The 15,957-nt window shown below is 44.7% G+C and overlaps 1 protein-coding gene and 1 non-coding gene across 2 annotated transcripts; both read left to right on the forward strand.

Annotated features, from left to right (window-relative positions):
* Positions 1-1,236, forward strand: LOC110738874 (homeobox-leucine zipper protein ATHB-12-like). Its single transcript, XM_021919322.1, has 2 exons — positions 1-463; positions 547-1,236. Exons 1-2 carry the CDS (start codon positions 86-88, stop codon positions 895-897), a joined length of 729 nt encoding a protein of 242 aa, XP_021775014.1. The 5' UTR covers positions 1-85; the 3' UTR covers positions 898-1,236.
* Positions 1,237-3,102: 1,866 nt separating this feature from the next.
* On the forward strand, positions 3,103-3,182 carry TRNAL-UAG. Its single transcript has one exon. It is a non-coding gene; the product is annotated as a tRNA-Leu (tRNA).
* The last annotated feature ends 12,775 nt before the right edge of the window (positions 3,183-15,957 follow it).

Consider the following 15,957-nt stretch of genomic DNA (forward strand, 5'->3'; position numbering starts at 1 on the left):
TTATACAAGACTCTAAAACATATTCAATTCATGATCATAAGTACTTTGAGTTGAGAGTGGAGTGTTTTCACTTGTTAAAAGAAATATGATGATGCAAGGAAGAGAGCCCTCCCCAGAGGCAACAGAAGCTGATATCGAGGTTGAGCCCTTGAGTGGCGAAGATGAGCTACCAACATCAAGGAAGAGGAGGAGTAGGAACAAGAGGAGGTTTAGCGACGAGCAAGTTAAGTCACTTGAAACTATATTTGAATCGGAAACTAAGCTTGAGCCAAGGAAGAAGGTGCAAGTGGCTCGAGAATTGGGGCTGCAGCCTCGACAGGTGGCTATATGGTTTCAAAACAAACGAGCTAGGTGGAAGTCGAAGCAAATTGAGAAGAACTACAGAGTACTCAAATCCAACTATGATAATCTAAAAGTTCGCTTAGAAGGCATCAAAAAAGAAAGAGAGTCCTTGCTAGAACAGGTATTTTTGCTTCTACTATACTCCCTAACTTTTCAAGTATATTCTGCAGTAGAATATGCAGACTAACAGTCTGTTTTCAACAGTTGCAGGAACTACGTAGTCTTTTAGAAAAATCGCATGACAGAAAGAATGTATGCAAGGATATTGAAGCCAACGAACAAGATATGAACAGAGAAAATGGTGAAATTGTTGCAGGAATAACAGCAAGATCAAGCAGCTTACAGGAAGAAATGGACAATCAAGGGGCACTTTACTCTGACGATGATAAAAGTGGAAACATAGCGTATTTGGGACAGGAGGAACCTGAACTTCTGAAAGTAACCGAGCACATAGATGGTTCCTTGATATCACCAATGAAATGGTGCAGCTTTGATGCCGGGAGTCTCTTTGACCCGACAAGTACCACTTCCCACTGGTGGGATACCTGGACCTGATGCATCTGTTTAAAACAAAGTGACAGGAAATGAATGTGTTGAGAAACTTGCTCTTTTGATTGGAGACGATAACAACGAAAGTTCAGATGGCATTCAACCAAAGAAGGTAACAACGGTAGGCAGGTAGCTAGGCGATGCCACTGACAACAACAAAAATAAGTGCAGTGTTTTGTTATTTATGTGATTGCATGATTGTGTGAGCATCTCTGTGTCTGACTAGAGATGAGAGAGCTAGTTTGTAGAAAACATTTAGAATTCAGTATGTATAGATTGTAAATTAGTGAAATGTTTTTAGAGAATAATTTACCAATTTTAGCATGAATCTACAAGTTTCATATATATTTGCAACAGAGATGATACTATAGCAGTATAACTCAAATTTTACAGAATCCTCAGATTAGTCCGCAAAATGCAACTACAAGTTACTCATCAGGTGATCAGGAGCCTCAAGTACAGACGACTCAGAAAGTTAGCACACAAAAGTGAACAACAAAGTGAAACATATCTTAGGTTCCTGATCAATCTTCTACCAAATTTTTATAAAAAACAAACAACATGACCACACAATTGCGAATAGCGAAAAAAGTACTTTAATGAATATCTTCCTCCATGGAGAGTACTAAGTAAAATAATCGAGACACACCTAAAGCAACTAATTTTTTTCTATTTGTATTTTGTCAAAAAGTTTCATGAAAAACTTTAATCTTGATAATGGAATTTAAGCAACTGAAGCAAGAACAGAGGACTTCTAGTCTTCTAATCATTGTATGCTATCTTCATGATATGTATGTCATTCATTTCACAATTTTAGTCCTCAGAGCATGGCCTGGGTATGCCTATACTAGAAATTAATATCATTGATCACATTAAGGCGGGAACTACGATTCAAGCAAAAATGAATGAAGTGTGTTACCTATAAAATCAGCAACAAGCCAACTACTCATGAAAGTATGTATAGTAGTATGCAAGATACCGCGAACCACCAAGCTCGTGCCTCCATATAGTAACACAAGAAGGCATATTCTAAAAAGCAGTATCTTGTTGCAGCATCTTTCGAGTGCAAGCAGTACAGTTTATATAAAAAGCTAAATAAACACCAACTAGCAGGATCAAGCAATTTTCTATGTCTTACTTCAACTTGCGATATTCTACTCTAGAATTCCAATTTGTTAATGTGACCTTTCTATACATAGACACATAGTCTGAAAAATGATCTACTTTAGGATCCTTAGTCAATTTAATATAAACAATAAAAAAAAAAAAACTTATGATATAAAACGTCTATAAGCTAAGGTTAATTCTGAGAGTGAGGGGATAGCTCAATTGGTTAAAGCTCCCCTCCCGATTCGAATATTAAAAAGTAAAACAATCTCTAACAACCCAAAATAAATCGGATTTTATGTTATCTGCAAAGATGAACTTCAGCTAGATGAATGGCTGATTTATGAAAAACGCATAAAGATTTATGATTTACAATTTGTAGATGCAGTCCTTTATAAATTAAATCTATAATTCATCATAATGAGATGATACAGCTTAAATTAGCTCAATATAACTATAATATGAACTCCAATTTTGCTCCTAAAACATACCTGACCCATGTTATGGATCATATGATACAAAATCGCCAAAACTTACCTATACTTAATATAACTAAAATCAAGAAATTGATCAAAATGAGGGACCCAAAAGCAGTGACAAATTAAAATAAGAAACATACAATGGATTAGGTAATATGGGGTCCTTGAGAAATTAATTAAAATCCAATACTAATTAAAGGGCCAAAAGCAATTAAGGGGTACAAACACAAATTTAAAAAAAAAAAAAAAAAAAAAAAAAGTGAGAGCTAAAAATAAACATCACTAGAATCAAGCAAGTGGGCAATTAAATAAAGTTACTGTAAATTTAAAATTAAACAATTGACCAACATTATTATCAATATTAAAGCAAGATTAGGTTTGTAATAGCAAGAAACAAGAAACAAGAAACAAATTGTTAAAAATTAACAAAAGAAAACTAGTAAATACCTTTGACATTGATAATGTTGTGTTGGCAAGATGATAGTGACTGCAGTTTACTGTAAATTAAGATGATAATTTGCACCACATAATTTGAGACACAATACATCATTTCATATTCTCACTGTCGGTGGGATCTTGAAATATAGAAGTTTAATATTGTATTTGTACAAATAGTTCATCATTAGACAGTTTGGCCGAGTGGTCTAAGGCGCCAGATTTAGGCTCTGGTCCGAAAGGGCGTGGGTTCAAATCCCACAGCTGTCATTTTTCGTATGTTTTTTTTTGCTTTATCTTAAATTCTTAATACTACTCGTACATCAGACCATTGTAGTTGCATATTTTATCCTCTACCCCTATGATAATTAAGTATTTTCCATATTTCCTTACCCAAAAAAAAAAAAATTTAAAGGGCTGCCCGCGCCCCGTTACCATGAGAAAATTCCACGTCGGTCAAGAATGAACAAAGGGAAAGAAAGATAATGTAATGAAAAACCATTCTAAGTATTATGTTAGGTAGTAAAATAAAATAAAAGTTTTGATGGGTAGAAAAATTGAAATCGAGTAGTTTCACTACAGGTAGCAAAAGTCAAAATTTCCTAAGTATTAGTTGTTTGTTTTATAAAAAACAGAAGGAAATAAACCACCAGTCAAACCACCACACCACCACCATAGAACCTCCTATTTTCTTCACTTTGAAACCTTTTCCATCCATCTCACCACCCAATGACCACCCAGCCTCACTCGCCGGCCCTAGTCGCACATCACCCACCCTTTGTCGCCGATCCTCTCTCCTCGAAAAGCGCTCCGTCCCCTGAAAATATTCACTCACCCACGAAAAACCCTAGAAACCTCTTCCTCTCCGTGTCTCGAACTTTTCCGACGGGGTGCTCACCATATTCGATCTCTTGACATCCGCTCAACTTCTCTGTGGTTTAACAGAGGCAGTACGTGTCGCTAGCGTTAGTTGGGGTATGGGTGGGGGAGGGTCGCCGACACCGAGGAACACTACAAAAATTTGGCCTTTTAGCAACAGGTGAAATCCGTTGCTAATTGCTTAAAATCCGTCGCTGGACATAGCTAGCTACGGATTTATCAACGGAATCACTCCGTTGGTAAAAACCTTGTCGCTAAATGAATTTAGAGACGGAAAAAAAATCCGTCGCTGGACTTAGCAACGGAAAAAAAAATCCGTCGCTGGATTTAGCAACGGAAAAAATAAATCCGTTGCTAGATTCAGCAACGGGAAAAAAAAAATCCGTTGCTAGATTCAGCAACGGAAAAAATGTTTTGAATCGAAAAAAAAGTTGCTATTTGGGTCGACCTCACTCGGGTCAACCCGACTCGGCTTTCCATGTAACGCTCCTTGAATCTCCAATCGCAATATTACTATTAGTAGGAGTCGAACCCGTGACCTCAATGTCAAATATTGATACTCTTACCAACTATACCAAATATTATTTGTTTACTTTTACGCACATAATTGATAATAAATGAAAGAAATATTAGAGATGGAATTTAAAATCCATCTCTAGTTTAGAAACGGAATTAGAAAATCCGTTTCTAAATTAGAGACGGATTTGAAAATCCGTTTCTAGTTTAGAGATGAATTTAACTTACATAATTTGTCTCTAATGTAATATTTTAAATAATTAGTTTAAAAAATTATCTAGAGACGGAATAAAAAATCCGTTGCTCATATTAGCAACGGAAAAAAATAAATTCCGTCTCTAACTTAGCAACGGAAAAAAAAATCCGTTGCTAACTTAGTAACGGAAAAAAAATCCGTTGCTAGATTCATCAACGGAAAAAAAAAATCCGTTGCTAATTTAGCAACGGAAAAAAAATCCGTCTCTAAATTAGAAACGGATTTTTAAATTCCGTCGCTAAATTAATTTAGAGACGGATTTTTTGATTCCGTCTCTAATTTAAAAACGGATAAAATTCCGTCGCTAGAATTCCGTTTCTATATGGACATTTTTTTGTAGTGGAATGGGAGGGAAAAGGTTGTCGGCCGCCGGCATGGGCCGGGCAATGATAGTGATTAGGGGATTTTTATCCACCAATCACCGTCTGACAAGTGGACCAACCAGGTTCCGCCACGTGTCCTTCACGAAGGCCAACAGGAGCCTGCCACGTGTCAATCACAGATACGTCCTCTACGGACCACTATAGACACGCCACGTGTCCACCCATGCCAAATGGGACAACCGGCCATCAAGGCCCAATTCAGTCTAGAGGCCCGATCAGCCCTAGGTTTACCTTAAACCTAGAGAGTTGCACGCTTCTCAAGGCTATAAATACTCGATTAATCCTCATTAATCACGGAATCGAATAATCACAAGATCAAGCAGAGAAGAACAGAGTTATTAACAACCGGCTAATCTCGCTAACGACGCAGATTACCAACACTAAGCACTCTCACCTAGAGAGATCTCATTACTATAATTTCTGTATTAATTACTCCTTAATCAGGTACTAACTTGACCGTTGGAGGCGGAGCTCTCAGGAGTCTCCGTTATTTTGCAGGTACAGGCGTCCGGTTCCAGTCTCGGAATTGTAACTCTCCCGCAGGACATCAGAAAACCCCGAAACATTTGGCGCCGTCTGTGGGGAGAGTACTTCAGAGATGGCATCCAAGTCTGTACCGACTCCAGAAGAGAGGCGTCCCCTAGACGACCCTCAAGTTCAGTCGGACCATGATACCGAAAGTGAATTTGAAGTTGAAACTCATACAGCTCCAGACGGGACCCTAAGGGCCCGACGTACCCGCCATACCGAAAGGAGGGAACGGGAGCATCTTAAAACAGGAAGCGAGCCAGCAGGCGCATCGCTTGCTCGGCAACAGCCGACTGATGGGTCTGCTCCCATCACAAGGAACGAACTCATGACCTTCATGAGGGACTTCAAGGGAGAGATTCAAGAGTTGATCAACAAAAAACCGCCTGCTTCAGTCAAGGAGCAGACGGCCAAGAAACCTTTCACTTCACTGAAGAGGAAGCCAGTTCAAGGGCGAGAGGCGACTCCCCATCCTAAATCCAAGAAGCGGGAGCCACCTGCTCTTGATTTTACAAAACTCCGCTATCCTACGGGAAATAGGAAACCGGTTCGTCATATTCAGGCGGACGGGTCAAAGCAAACGTTCACAGATGCTCGGCTCCTGCTAGAGCAGAAGAAGAGTGACCGATTATCAGAGTCGGCTTCTACTTCAAATTTTCAGGACAGTTTGCGAAATGCCTCGATGAGGCATACTCAGTCGTACCATGAGAGTCAGTCAGGCGGCACCTCCCGTCAGTCCGGCTTTCATAGTGCCCAGGCGGTACCAAACTTACCATTTGTGCCGCAACAACAGTATTTTATGCAACCACCTCCATTTGGTGGACCTGCAGCAAAAAACGTCCAACCTATGGACTGGCAGCTACGGCTGCTTAGACTTGGTGAACAGCCGTCGGCCTTCTCCAAGGAAATTACTGAAGCCGCTCAGCCGGCCAAAGTAAAAAATGTTCTAGTAGGCGCCTATGACGGCACTACTAACCCAGAAGACCATCTGATGGCATTCACCAACCTGATGTACCTTCAAGGGTTGGATGATCCCACTTGGTGCAAGTGTTTCCCAGCGACTCTCAAGGGAATTGCACAACAATGGTTCGGCAACCTGCCGACTGGTTGTGTAAACAACTTCAGGACGCTTGCTTACTTATTTGCCTCCAACTTCGCAATGAACATCCCTGCGAAGAAAACGACCCTTGATTTGGGAACAATTCAGCAGGGCGAGAAAGAGGGGCTTCGTTCCTACATCAGGCGGTTCAACCTGATGAGAATACAGATTCAGGGGTTACCGGATGAGGTAGCTTATACTGACTTTTTTAGAGGTCTCAAAGACGGGTCTACCTTCAAATTTGATTTAGTTCGAAAAAGGGTGGCGACTCTTCAAGAGGCCTTGATTGAAGCAGAAGCCTATATACAGGCGACTGATCTGTGTACGATGAAACAGTCGGACGGGAAGAGGTTCGACAAAAGAGAGGGACGACAGAAACAGTCGTCCAACAAAGATGAAAAAAGAAAAGAGGTCTGGGCGGCTGATTCCTCTAAACAGCCGGCCCAGAAAAAGAAAAAAGAATTCAAACCATACTCCCCAAAGTATGTGTTTAACAAGGATAACCAGTTTATCCTAAAAGAAATAAAGGGACGGCTCTCAATTGAGAAGCCGCTCCCCATGAAGGGTTCTGCGAGCAACCGGAACCAAGACAAAATCTGTGCTTATCATGATGACATTGGTCATCACACCAATGACTGCATCAGTCTCATGCGGTACCTAGACCGCTTGGCTGATCAAGGTGATCTTGACACTTATGTCAAGAAATCTACGGGGAATACTTCCTCAAAAAAGCAGTCGGCCAAAAAGAATCAACAGGCCGACAGTTCCGATACAGATGATGCAGTCGTCTACACCATTGCAGGCGGCTTCTCAGGAGGCGGCCCCACTATTAGGGGCAACAAAGATAATATAAGGCGGTTAGATGTAAATTCCGTTCACCAAGAACAGCCGTCCAAATATACATTTCCTGAGATTGTCATCACTGAAGAGGATCTAGGAGGAATAAGGGGGCCGCATGACGACCCTCTTGTTATTGAATGTAAAGTGGCCAACCAGAGAGTTGGCCGAATCCTCATAGATACCGGGAGCTCCTCAGATCTCATCAGCAGCAAATGTCTGTCAAAACTGAAATATCAGACGGACTGCATACATCCGGCCTCCCACCCTTTAATAGGGTTTGGAGGAGGAGTCGTCCACCCATTGGGACGAGTAGATCTACCCATTCGCCTTGGCAAAAAAGGGGAAGGACGACACATGGTAGTCCGGTTCCTAGTAGTAGAGGAACTCTCGGCCTACAACATGATTCTGGGTCGACCAACCCTGAATAATTCCAAGGCTGTTATAATTCCGTCACTTATGCTGCTTAAGTTTGAAAGGGATAATGGAACAGTCGGCTCCCTAAGGGGAGATCAGAGGATGGCCCGAGAGTGCTATCTCTCGGATGTCAAGCCCACTGTCATGGCCACTGGGTCAAGTGGAGAAAAAACAGACCTTGACAACGTCAAGGAGAGCGCGCCTGTTCAAGAAACAGGCGACAAAAAGAGAAAGGCGCCCCAGACAGAGTCCGCAAGAAAGGCAAGAAAATAGCAATCATTGGCAGAGGACCGGCCGGATGAGTTCCGCCCTCAGCCGGCTGGTGAGCATGCGGACCTAATATTAGACGACTCTCGTCCTGACCGAACAGTCAAAGTTGGGACGACTGCTCTGAGAAACCTTGGTGATGACTTTCACAACCTGTTGAAAGAATACAAGGACATCTTTGCATTTGAAGTCCATGAAATGCCAGGCATTAGTCCTGATCTGGCAGTACATAAACTCGCTGTGGATCCGAAAAAGAAGCCGGTACGGCAAAAGAAGCGGAATCATGGTGAAGAAAGAAGTCAGGCGGCAGCCGCCGAAGTCAAAAAATTACTTGATGCAGGGTTCATTCGGCAATGTTACTTCCCAGATTGGGTTGCAAATGTGGTGCTTGTTAAAAAGCCGAATGGCACCTGGCGAATGTGTGTAGACTACACAGACTTGAACAAGGCGTGCCCCAAAGACAGTTACCCTCTGCCTAAAATTGATAACCTGGTCGACTCAACAGCCGGCCATGCCTTGATGAGTTTTATGGACGCCTATTCTGGTTTTCATCAAATTCCTTTATGGAAGAAGGATCAGGAGAAGACGGCCTTCGTCACAGATCAGGGATTATACTGTTACACGGTCATGCCGTTTGGTCTTAAGAATGCCCCGGCTACCTTCCAACGAATGATAAACACAGTGTTCTTTGATCAGATTGGGAGAAACGTCGAGGCATATATTGATGATATGATTGTCAAGACTAAACTTCAGAAAGATCATCTGACGGACCTCCGAGAAACTTTCGCCACACTCAGGCGGCACCATGTCATGCTCAATCCCAAGAAATGTGTATTTGGAGTTGAGTCTGGGAAATTTCTCGGATTCCTTATCAATCAGAGAGGAATAGAGGCGAACCCTGAGAAGGTACAGGCGGTCATTGACATGCAGTCGCCTCGTACCGTCCGAGAGGTTCAGAAGTTAACGGGTTGTCTGGCGGCCTTGGGGAGATTCCTAAGCCGATCAGGCGACAAATGCCTATACTTTTTCCAGGCAATTAAGAAAAAGGCAAGGTTCGAATGGGGGCCGGATGCTGAGGCCGCCTTCCAGAAATTAAAGGTTCACTTGCATTCCTTGCCGAGGCTGGTCAGCCCTTTGCCCAAAGAAAATCTCTACATGTACCTGGCCGTCTCTGATCATGCGTTAAGCGCTGTGCTCCTTGCTGAAAGGGACGGCTGTCAACTCCCGGTCTACTTTGTCAGTCACGTACTGAAAAATGCCGAGTTGAGGTATCCTCTAGTGGAGAAATTTGGTCTTGCACTCTTCATGGCTGTTAAAAAATTAAAACCCTACTTTTTGGCACATGCAGTCGTCGTGTATACAGACCAACCTATCAAGCGGCCACTTACCATCATGGAGTCGTCAGGCCGAATGATCAAATGGGCCATAGAAATACAGAGCCTCGAAATTACTTTCGAGCCTAGAAAAGCAGTGAAGGGGCAAGCCTTTGCTGATTTTATTGTAGAGATGACTCGTCCTCCTGACTCTCAAGTTCCAGACCAAGTCTGGAAGGTATATGTGGACGGAAGCTCTACTTCAAATGGTTGTGGAGCAGGCGTCGTATGTCAATCTCCAGAGGGCGACAGGTTCGAGTATGCCCTACGCTTCAGTTTTCAGGCTTCAAACAATGAGGCAGAATATGAAGCTTTACTAGCCGGGATCCGCATGTGTAAGGCGGCAGGGGCAAGAAAAATAGACGCCTGTTCTGATTCACAATTGATAGTGAGTCAGTACAATGGCGAATACGAAGCAACACATCCGGCCATGATCAAGTATTTACAGGCGGTCCGACAAGCAGTCGGCCCCCTTGAGGATTTCCATCTGATCCAAGTGCCGAGATCAGAAAACAACCAGGCAGATGCACTTTCGAAATTAGCATCATCCGCCTCCTCCGATACTCCTCGAACTGTTTTTTGGGAAGTAATGGAGAAGAGAAGCATCGAGGAAAACCCTATTGGAATCCTAGACAGAAGCTCAACCTAGATGGATTCAATCAGGGCATATCTGACAAACGGTACACTGCCGGATGATCCTCAACAGGCGGCAGCACTGAAAAAACGAGCCTCCTGTTTTGAAATGATACAGGGAGAACTTCACAAGAGGGGGTACCTTCAACCCTTCTTAAAGTGTGTTACTCCTGAAAAGGGACGAGAGATACTAGATGATCTTCACTCTGGTTTCTGTGCTTCCCATATAGGTGGTAGGATGCTTGCTCAAAGGGCAAGGCGGCAGGGCTACTTTTGGCCTACTTTGGAAGCGGATGCAATGGAGATGGTGAAAAAATGTGACAAGTGCCAAAGGTTTGGCAAATTAATTCACCGTCCGGCTACTGACCTCACTACCATTCACAGCCCACTGCCGTTTGCTAAGTGGGGCATGGACATTCTGGGTCCATATACGCCTGCTACAGGCGGCAGAAGGTATATACTTGTTGCCGTTGACTACTTCACTAAATGGGTAGAGGCGGAGGCTGTAAAGGGAATCAAGACGAAAGATGTAATCTCATTCATTTGGAAAAACGTCATCACTCGGTTCGGGGTTCCCATGTCTATGGTTTTTGATAATGGTCCCCAGTTTGAGACGCCTGTTCTCAAAAGCTGGTTGGGAGACCAAGGAATTGCACATTACTTTGCATCTGTCGGCCGTCCACAAGCAAACGGCCAGGTAGAAGCCTTTAATAAAATCATCTCAGACGGTCTCAAGAAAAAGATTGAACGAGCAGGCGGCCTATGGGCAGATGAACTACCACATGTTCTTTGGGCCATTAGGACGACTGAAAAAGGGGCGACTGGAGAAACTCCATTCCTCCTAACTTATGGTGCAGAAGCTGTTCTTCCAATAGAACACTACGAGTCGACTCTTCGAGTAATGCTATATGACGAAGAGGCAAACTGGGAAGCCATGCGCCTGGCATTAGACTCACTTCCTGAAAAGAGGGGCAATGCTGTTTTGCGCCATGAGATCTATCGCCTGAGAATGACTAGATCATACAACAAAAAAGTACACAGGCGTCCACTCAAAGTAGGGGACTTTGTACTTAGAAAGATGGAAGCAGTCGGTAGGGCTAATGAGTCTGGCAAACTAACTCCCAACTGGGAAGGACCCTACCGAATCTATGAGGAAGTCAGGGACGGTACCTACCGTCTGGAAACACCAGACGGACAACCGTTGCCTCGAACCTGGAATGTAGATAACCTTAAAAAATATTTCTTCTGAATGATGTAAAGTAAAGAGCTACTTAATAAAGTTTGCACTTACTATTCAATTTTGTATTACGAGGGGCATGCCGTCTGTACCTTTACAGTCGGCTACTCTCCATTGAGTTTCACTCTTTATCTACAGAGGGGCATGCCGTCTGTTCCTTTACAGTCGGCTACTCTCCATCGAGTATTTTACTCACAATACTTAGCTAAAAAGATTAGGGCCTGGCCGATCCTGTGACTAACAGGCGGCTACCCTTCTTTTACTTAGCACCTACGTTCACCAAGAACTTACCAAGGCCACCGGCCGAATGATCAGACCAGGCGCCAAGCCACCTGATAAAATCTACAAAACTAATTCGACCTGTCCCAACATCATAGCAGGCGTCCGACGGCATCCCTCCGGATGAAATTCGTCGCAGAGAGCAGCTCCCTTTTGGGTGGAACATTGTTCTATAAACTAATTACACGGCACCTATACGACTGTCCCCAAGGACAACCACGTAGCCGTTTTTGAGACAAGGATAACTCTATCACTAACCAAACCAGTGGTAGCAGTTGACATCTGAGTCAGATGACCGCCTGTATTACTTGGGATAAATGCAGGGGGTACCTATTGAGTTAATAGCCAACAAACATTGGCGAATCAAGGGGTCTAGCCGGCCTACGCCGCCTGGTACCTCTACTTCTCAAACAAAAGTGACGGCGACTGAGTAACTCCAAAGTTAACTCATAGTCACTCCTTCAAATTTGGTATGGAATCTAAAAAGTCTGAGTCGTCCGCCTGTTTTAAACAAACAAGGGCACTCGAACCCCTATTCCTACTGGATAACCTATTGAGTTAATAGCCAACAAACATTGGTGAATCAAGGGGTCTAGCCGGCCTACGCCGCCTGATACCTCTACTACTCAAGATTGTGACGAAGACTAAGTAACTCCTATGTTAACTTAATAGTCACTCAAACTTAGTATGGAGCCTAAAAGGTATGAGTCGTCCACTTTTTTTTAATAAACAAAGGCTCTCAACCAATACTCTTGCTAGGTTAACAAATAACGAGTTAAAAGCCAACATTGGCAATAAAGGGAAACAACCGGTACCCGCCGCTTGTTTTCCTACTTAATTCCTTGGCTACTAGGTAATTCTATTTACTTGGTCAAATTGAATAAAGAGTTCGAATACCGATTGATTAAATGGCCGACTGATCATCTATCATGGAAACAGACAACCAGTCGTCCAGGGGCATAGGCGGCATACTTACTATTTGTACCTGTCTTAACGTTCGGCCATACACAACAGTCGGTCTAGTGAACAAATTAAAAATACTTAGACAAATTTGAACCAAAACAAAAATTTGATTAAAAATGAGCCGGCCATAAAAGACCAGCAGAATATTCAAAACCCCGGCCCCCTGGCCGGGTAATTACAAAGCAAACGGCACGCAGGCCGTGAAAAGAAAAAATACTTAAAGCTTAAGAAGGGGGCAGTTCAGTATCAGCAGCAGCCGCCTGGTCAGCACTCTTCTTGCTGGACTCGGCCTTAGCTGCACCATCTTTTGATGCCTTACCCCCAAGTGGCACAAGCGCCACAACCGGCTCTTCCTCCTCCAACGCACCATCCAACGCCACTTCTTCAGCAGCCGCCAGGATCTGTTGATTATATATTTCCGAACACTGGCGGTACGTTCTTTCCCATGAGGCAAAGTCGGCACTGGGGAACAGTCGTTCCCAGGTCATGCGTTGGATTTGAGCGGAGTCTTCCACCATCTCCCGGACGAGCTCTTGTTTCTCTTGCTCGGCCTTATCCGAGAGCTCTTGGGTAAGACTCTTCTCCTGGTTCACCAGGCGTTCTTTTACGTTGGCCAAAGATTTCTCCATGGCTTCGTAAGAGTGCATTTTTTGGCGAAGGGGTTTCAGCTCGGCTTTAAGGTTGGTGACGGTCCCCTCCAGCTCGTCAACCTTCTTTTGGGCCGCCTCTAGCTGAGCCCGAACAGCGGCGGTCGCCTGCGCCTGATAATAAAGAAGATCAATGGTCAGTACTTCATTTTGGGCAATTTGAAACATTGCCTTATCACAGCTGGAGGCGGCCATAGCCTTTGCGGCCTTTACCTCTTTGTTTTTCCGATCAATCGGCTTGCGCAGGCTGTTGACTCGGAGCAGGGCCTAAGTACAAAGAAAAACAGGCGTCAGTTTCCAAATAAAAAGTTAACAGGCGTCCTAGAACTCAAAAGCTCAAAAATATACTAAGTATACCTCAGCAAGGACCCCTGAAATTCCATCAAGGTCAAGGGTGCCGGCACCCCTGACCGCCTCCCTGTCAGATGGAGGAACTACTTTAACCATAGACTTGGCTACCTCAACCAAGTCAAGTCCCTGGGGGCCGGCTGCATTAAGTGAAAGGATAAAACAAGTTAGACCTAATCAAGAAGGAAGCAAGGGTAAGTTTTACAAGTGAGTGTCCATACATCTAGGCGGCCCCGCCTGGGTTTTTGAAGAAGTGGCCGGCTGCTTCTCAGCCGCCACTGTTTTCCTGGAAGACCCAGGAGAGCTTGCAACAGTCGTTCTCCGGGCCTTGGGGTCCGGCTGTTGCGAGGAAGAAGCCCTTGGAGTGCCAGACTGAAAACAAAAAAAGTTAGTATATGCATAAGACAACTGAAAGGGGAAGAGTTTTCAAAGCTTACCAAGGGTGCCTCCTTGTTGGGGGAGTCGGCATACGACTGCTTCATTAGCGAGACCCGCAACATGGCCGCCGCAGTCTTAGATGCTGATATTTTACTCATGGCGTCAGCTGCAAGAAATAGGCAACAAAGTTAGTAAAAATCCCAAGTAAACAAGGCGTGAAAAAACAGAGTATTCGTCAGGCCGCCTACCTCTAGAGCACCGACTGCTGAGGCCACAGGCGGCCAAGAAGTACTCGTCATAGAGCCACTTGAAGCTCGGGACGCAGTTTAGGGGTACTTGCTCTCGTACCCCTGAAGTAGAGTTCACCCTAGTCTCTACTTTGAAGAGTCCTTTGTCTAGGATCTCTTTTTTAGCCTTTGGGGGAACAGGCGGCATGCTGCGGCCGCCTGCGAGAAGAGGCGGATCCCTATTCCACTTGTTAAAGCGTTTGTTCAGCTCCGTGTCTGAACCTTCGATAATAAGGAAGGTGTTCCGCCAATCCTTCCATTTGTTTGCCTTACCTCTCGTCATGAGGTAACCCCTATGGCTTGTTAATTGATACCAGCCGGTACCTCCCGACTTAGGGGTCCGGCTGAGATAGTTCATGTGGGCGAAAGCCTCAAAGCTTGGCTCCACCCCGTTCAGTTCGCACCCGGCCACATAGCCGAGTACATTTACCCAAGAGTTGGGGGCTAACTGCCATAACCCCAGATCATACCCATCTAAAATCCGCTGAACAGCCGGATGTAATGGGAAGCGCAGTCCAGCTTTGATGGCTGCCACATAGCAGCCAAAGCAGCCGTCACCATAGCTGGTACCAGCCGGCCATACGACAGTATCTTCAGGATCCGGCACAAACAGTAAAAATTCCGGGCCCATTTTGTGGTTAGCAATAAAGCTCGCCACGTTGTCTTGCATGGTTGCGATCCGGCCCCGGGGTACCCTGCAGTAGTAGGGGGCGTTTTCCTCTCTGTAAGAGGCGGACGGCTCCGCCCAATTGTCCCCCTTCTCAACTGCATGAGAACGTCTCGCCTCTTGTAGGCGGCTATGTTTTTCTTCTGAGCCAGGAGAACTGTGGCCAGAAGAGCTGGACTCAGACTCGTCCTCTGACGAGCCCGAGGAGGACGACTCCTCCCCTTTCCTAGAGGGGCCCGCCTCCTCTCCCTTAGAAGGAGCAGAAGGAAAATTAGACATGTCAACGGTAAGATGGGAAGGGAACACCTTGGCCCCTCTCTCAGAACTGTCGGCTTGACAGTCGCCTCGTTCTACATCTGGCGCCTGGTCAGATGTTTCACTAAGGAGCACCCTTTGGGAGGAGCCGTCTGAGTTTGATATCATAGCAGTCTTTTTTGTTCTGGCCATCACGTTCTGCATAGACACAGATACAGTCGGACTTTGTATAAAGGGCAAAGATGTGTCCAGAAAAGGGCAGGCGGCACTCCTAGTCCTAGATTCAGCCGTCCCCGGTGACCGGCTGATCACTAACTTAGGGCGTGTTGTGTGCTTCCATGGTGCCATTTCAAAAAATAAAATAAAAATAAAATTAAGGGTAAGAGAACTAAGTTACCTGAACGAGTGACGGTTGATGAAGTCCTGGAAGTTCGGGTCAGTCGGCTTGTCAGAACAGGCGGTAGGCAGAAAAGGTCCGAAATGTCAGAGCAAGTTCAGGGGTCCGAATGTTCTCGCAAAGTTCTCAAATGTGAAAATGACCGAAGTCAGCACTTCCTTTTATAGGCAAAGTGAGAAGGCGAAGGGTCGCTTCCAAATTCAAAATTTGGGCGGGAAAATCTCTCGGCCGTTTGCAAGGTGACACCTGTAACAGGCCGCCTGTCACCGTGCGACACCTGTCACAGGCGACCCGTGACCAGTCACGTGCCACCTGTGAGGGGCAAATGATTAGGGGATTTTTATCCACCAATCACCGTCTGACAAGTGGACCAACCAGGTTCCGCCACGTGTCCTTCAC

Source organism: Chenopodium quinoa, unplaced genomic scaffold, assembly GCF_001683475.1.
Source record: "Chenopodium quinoa cultivar QQ74 unplaced genomic scaffold, ASM168347v1, whole genome shotgun sequence".
Classification (NCBI taxonomy): domain Eukaryota; kingdom Viridiplantae; phylum Streptophyta; class Magnoliopsida; order Caryophyllales; family Amaranthaceae; genus Chenopodium; species Chenopodium quinoa.

Coding starts and splice junctions, on each gene's coding strand:
- LOC110738874 (XM_021919322.1), top strand. CDS start 86: ATGATGATGCAAGGAAGAGAGCCCTCCCCAGAGGCAACAGAAGCTGAT. Junction 464..546: donor GAGAGTCCTTGCTAGAACAG/GTATTTTTGCTT, acceptor TGTTTTCAACAG/TTGCAGGAACTACGTAGTCT.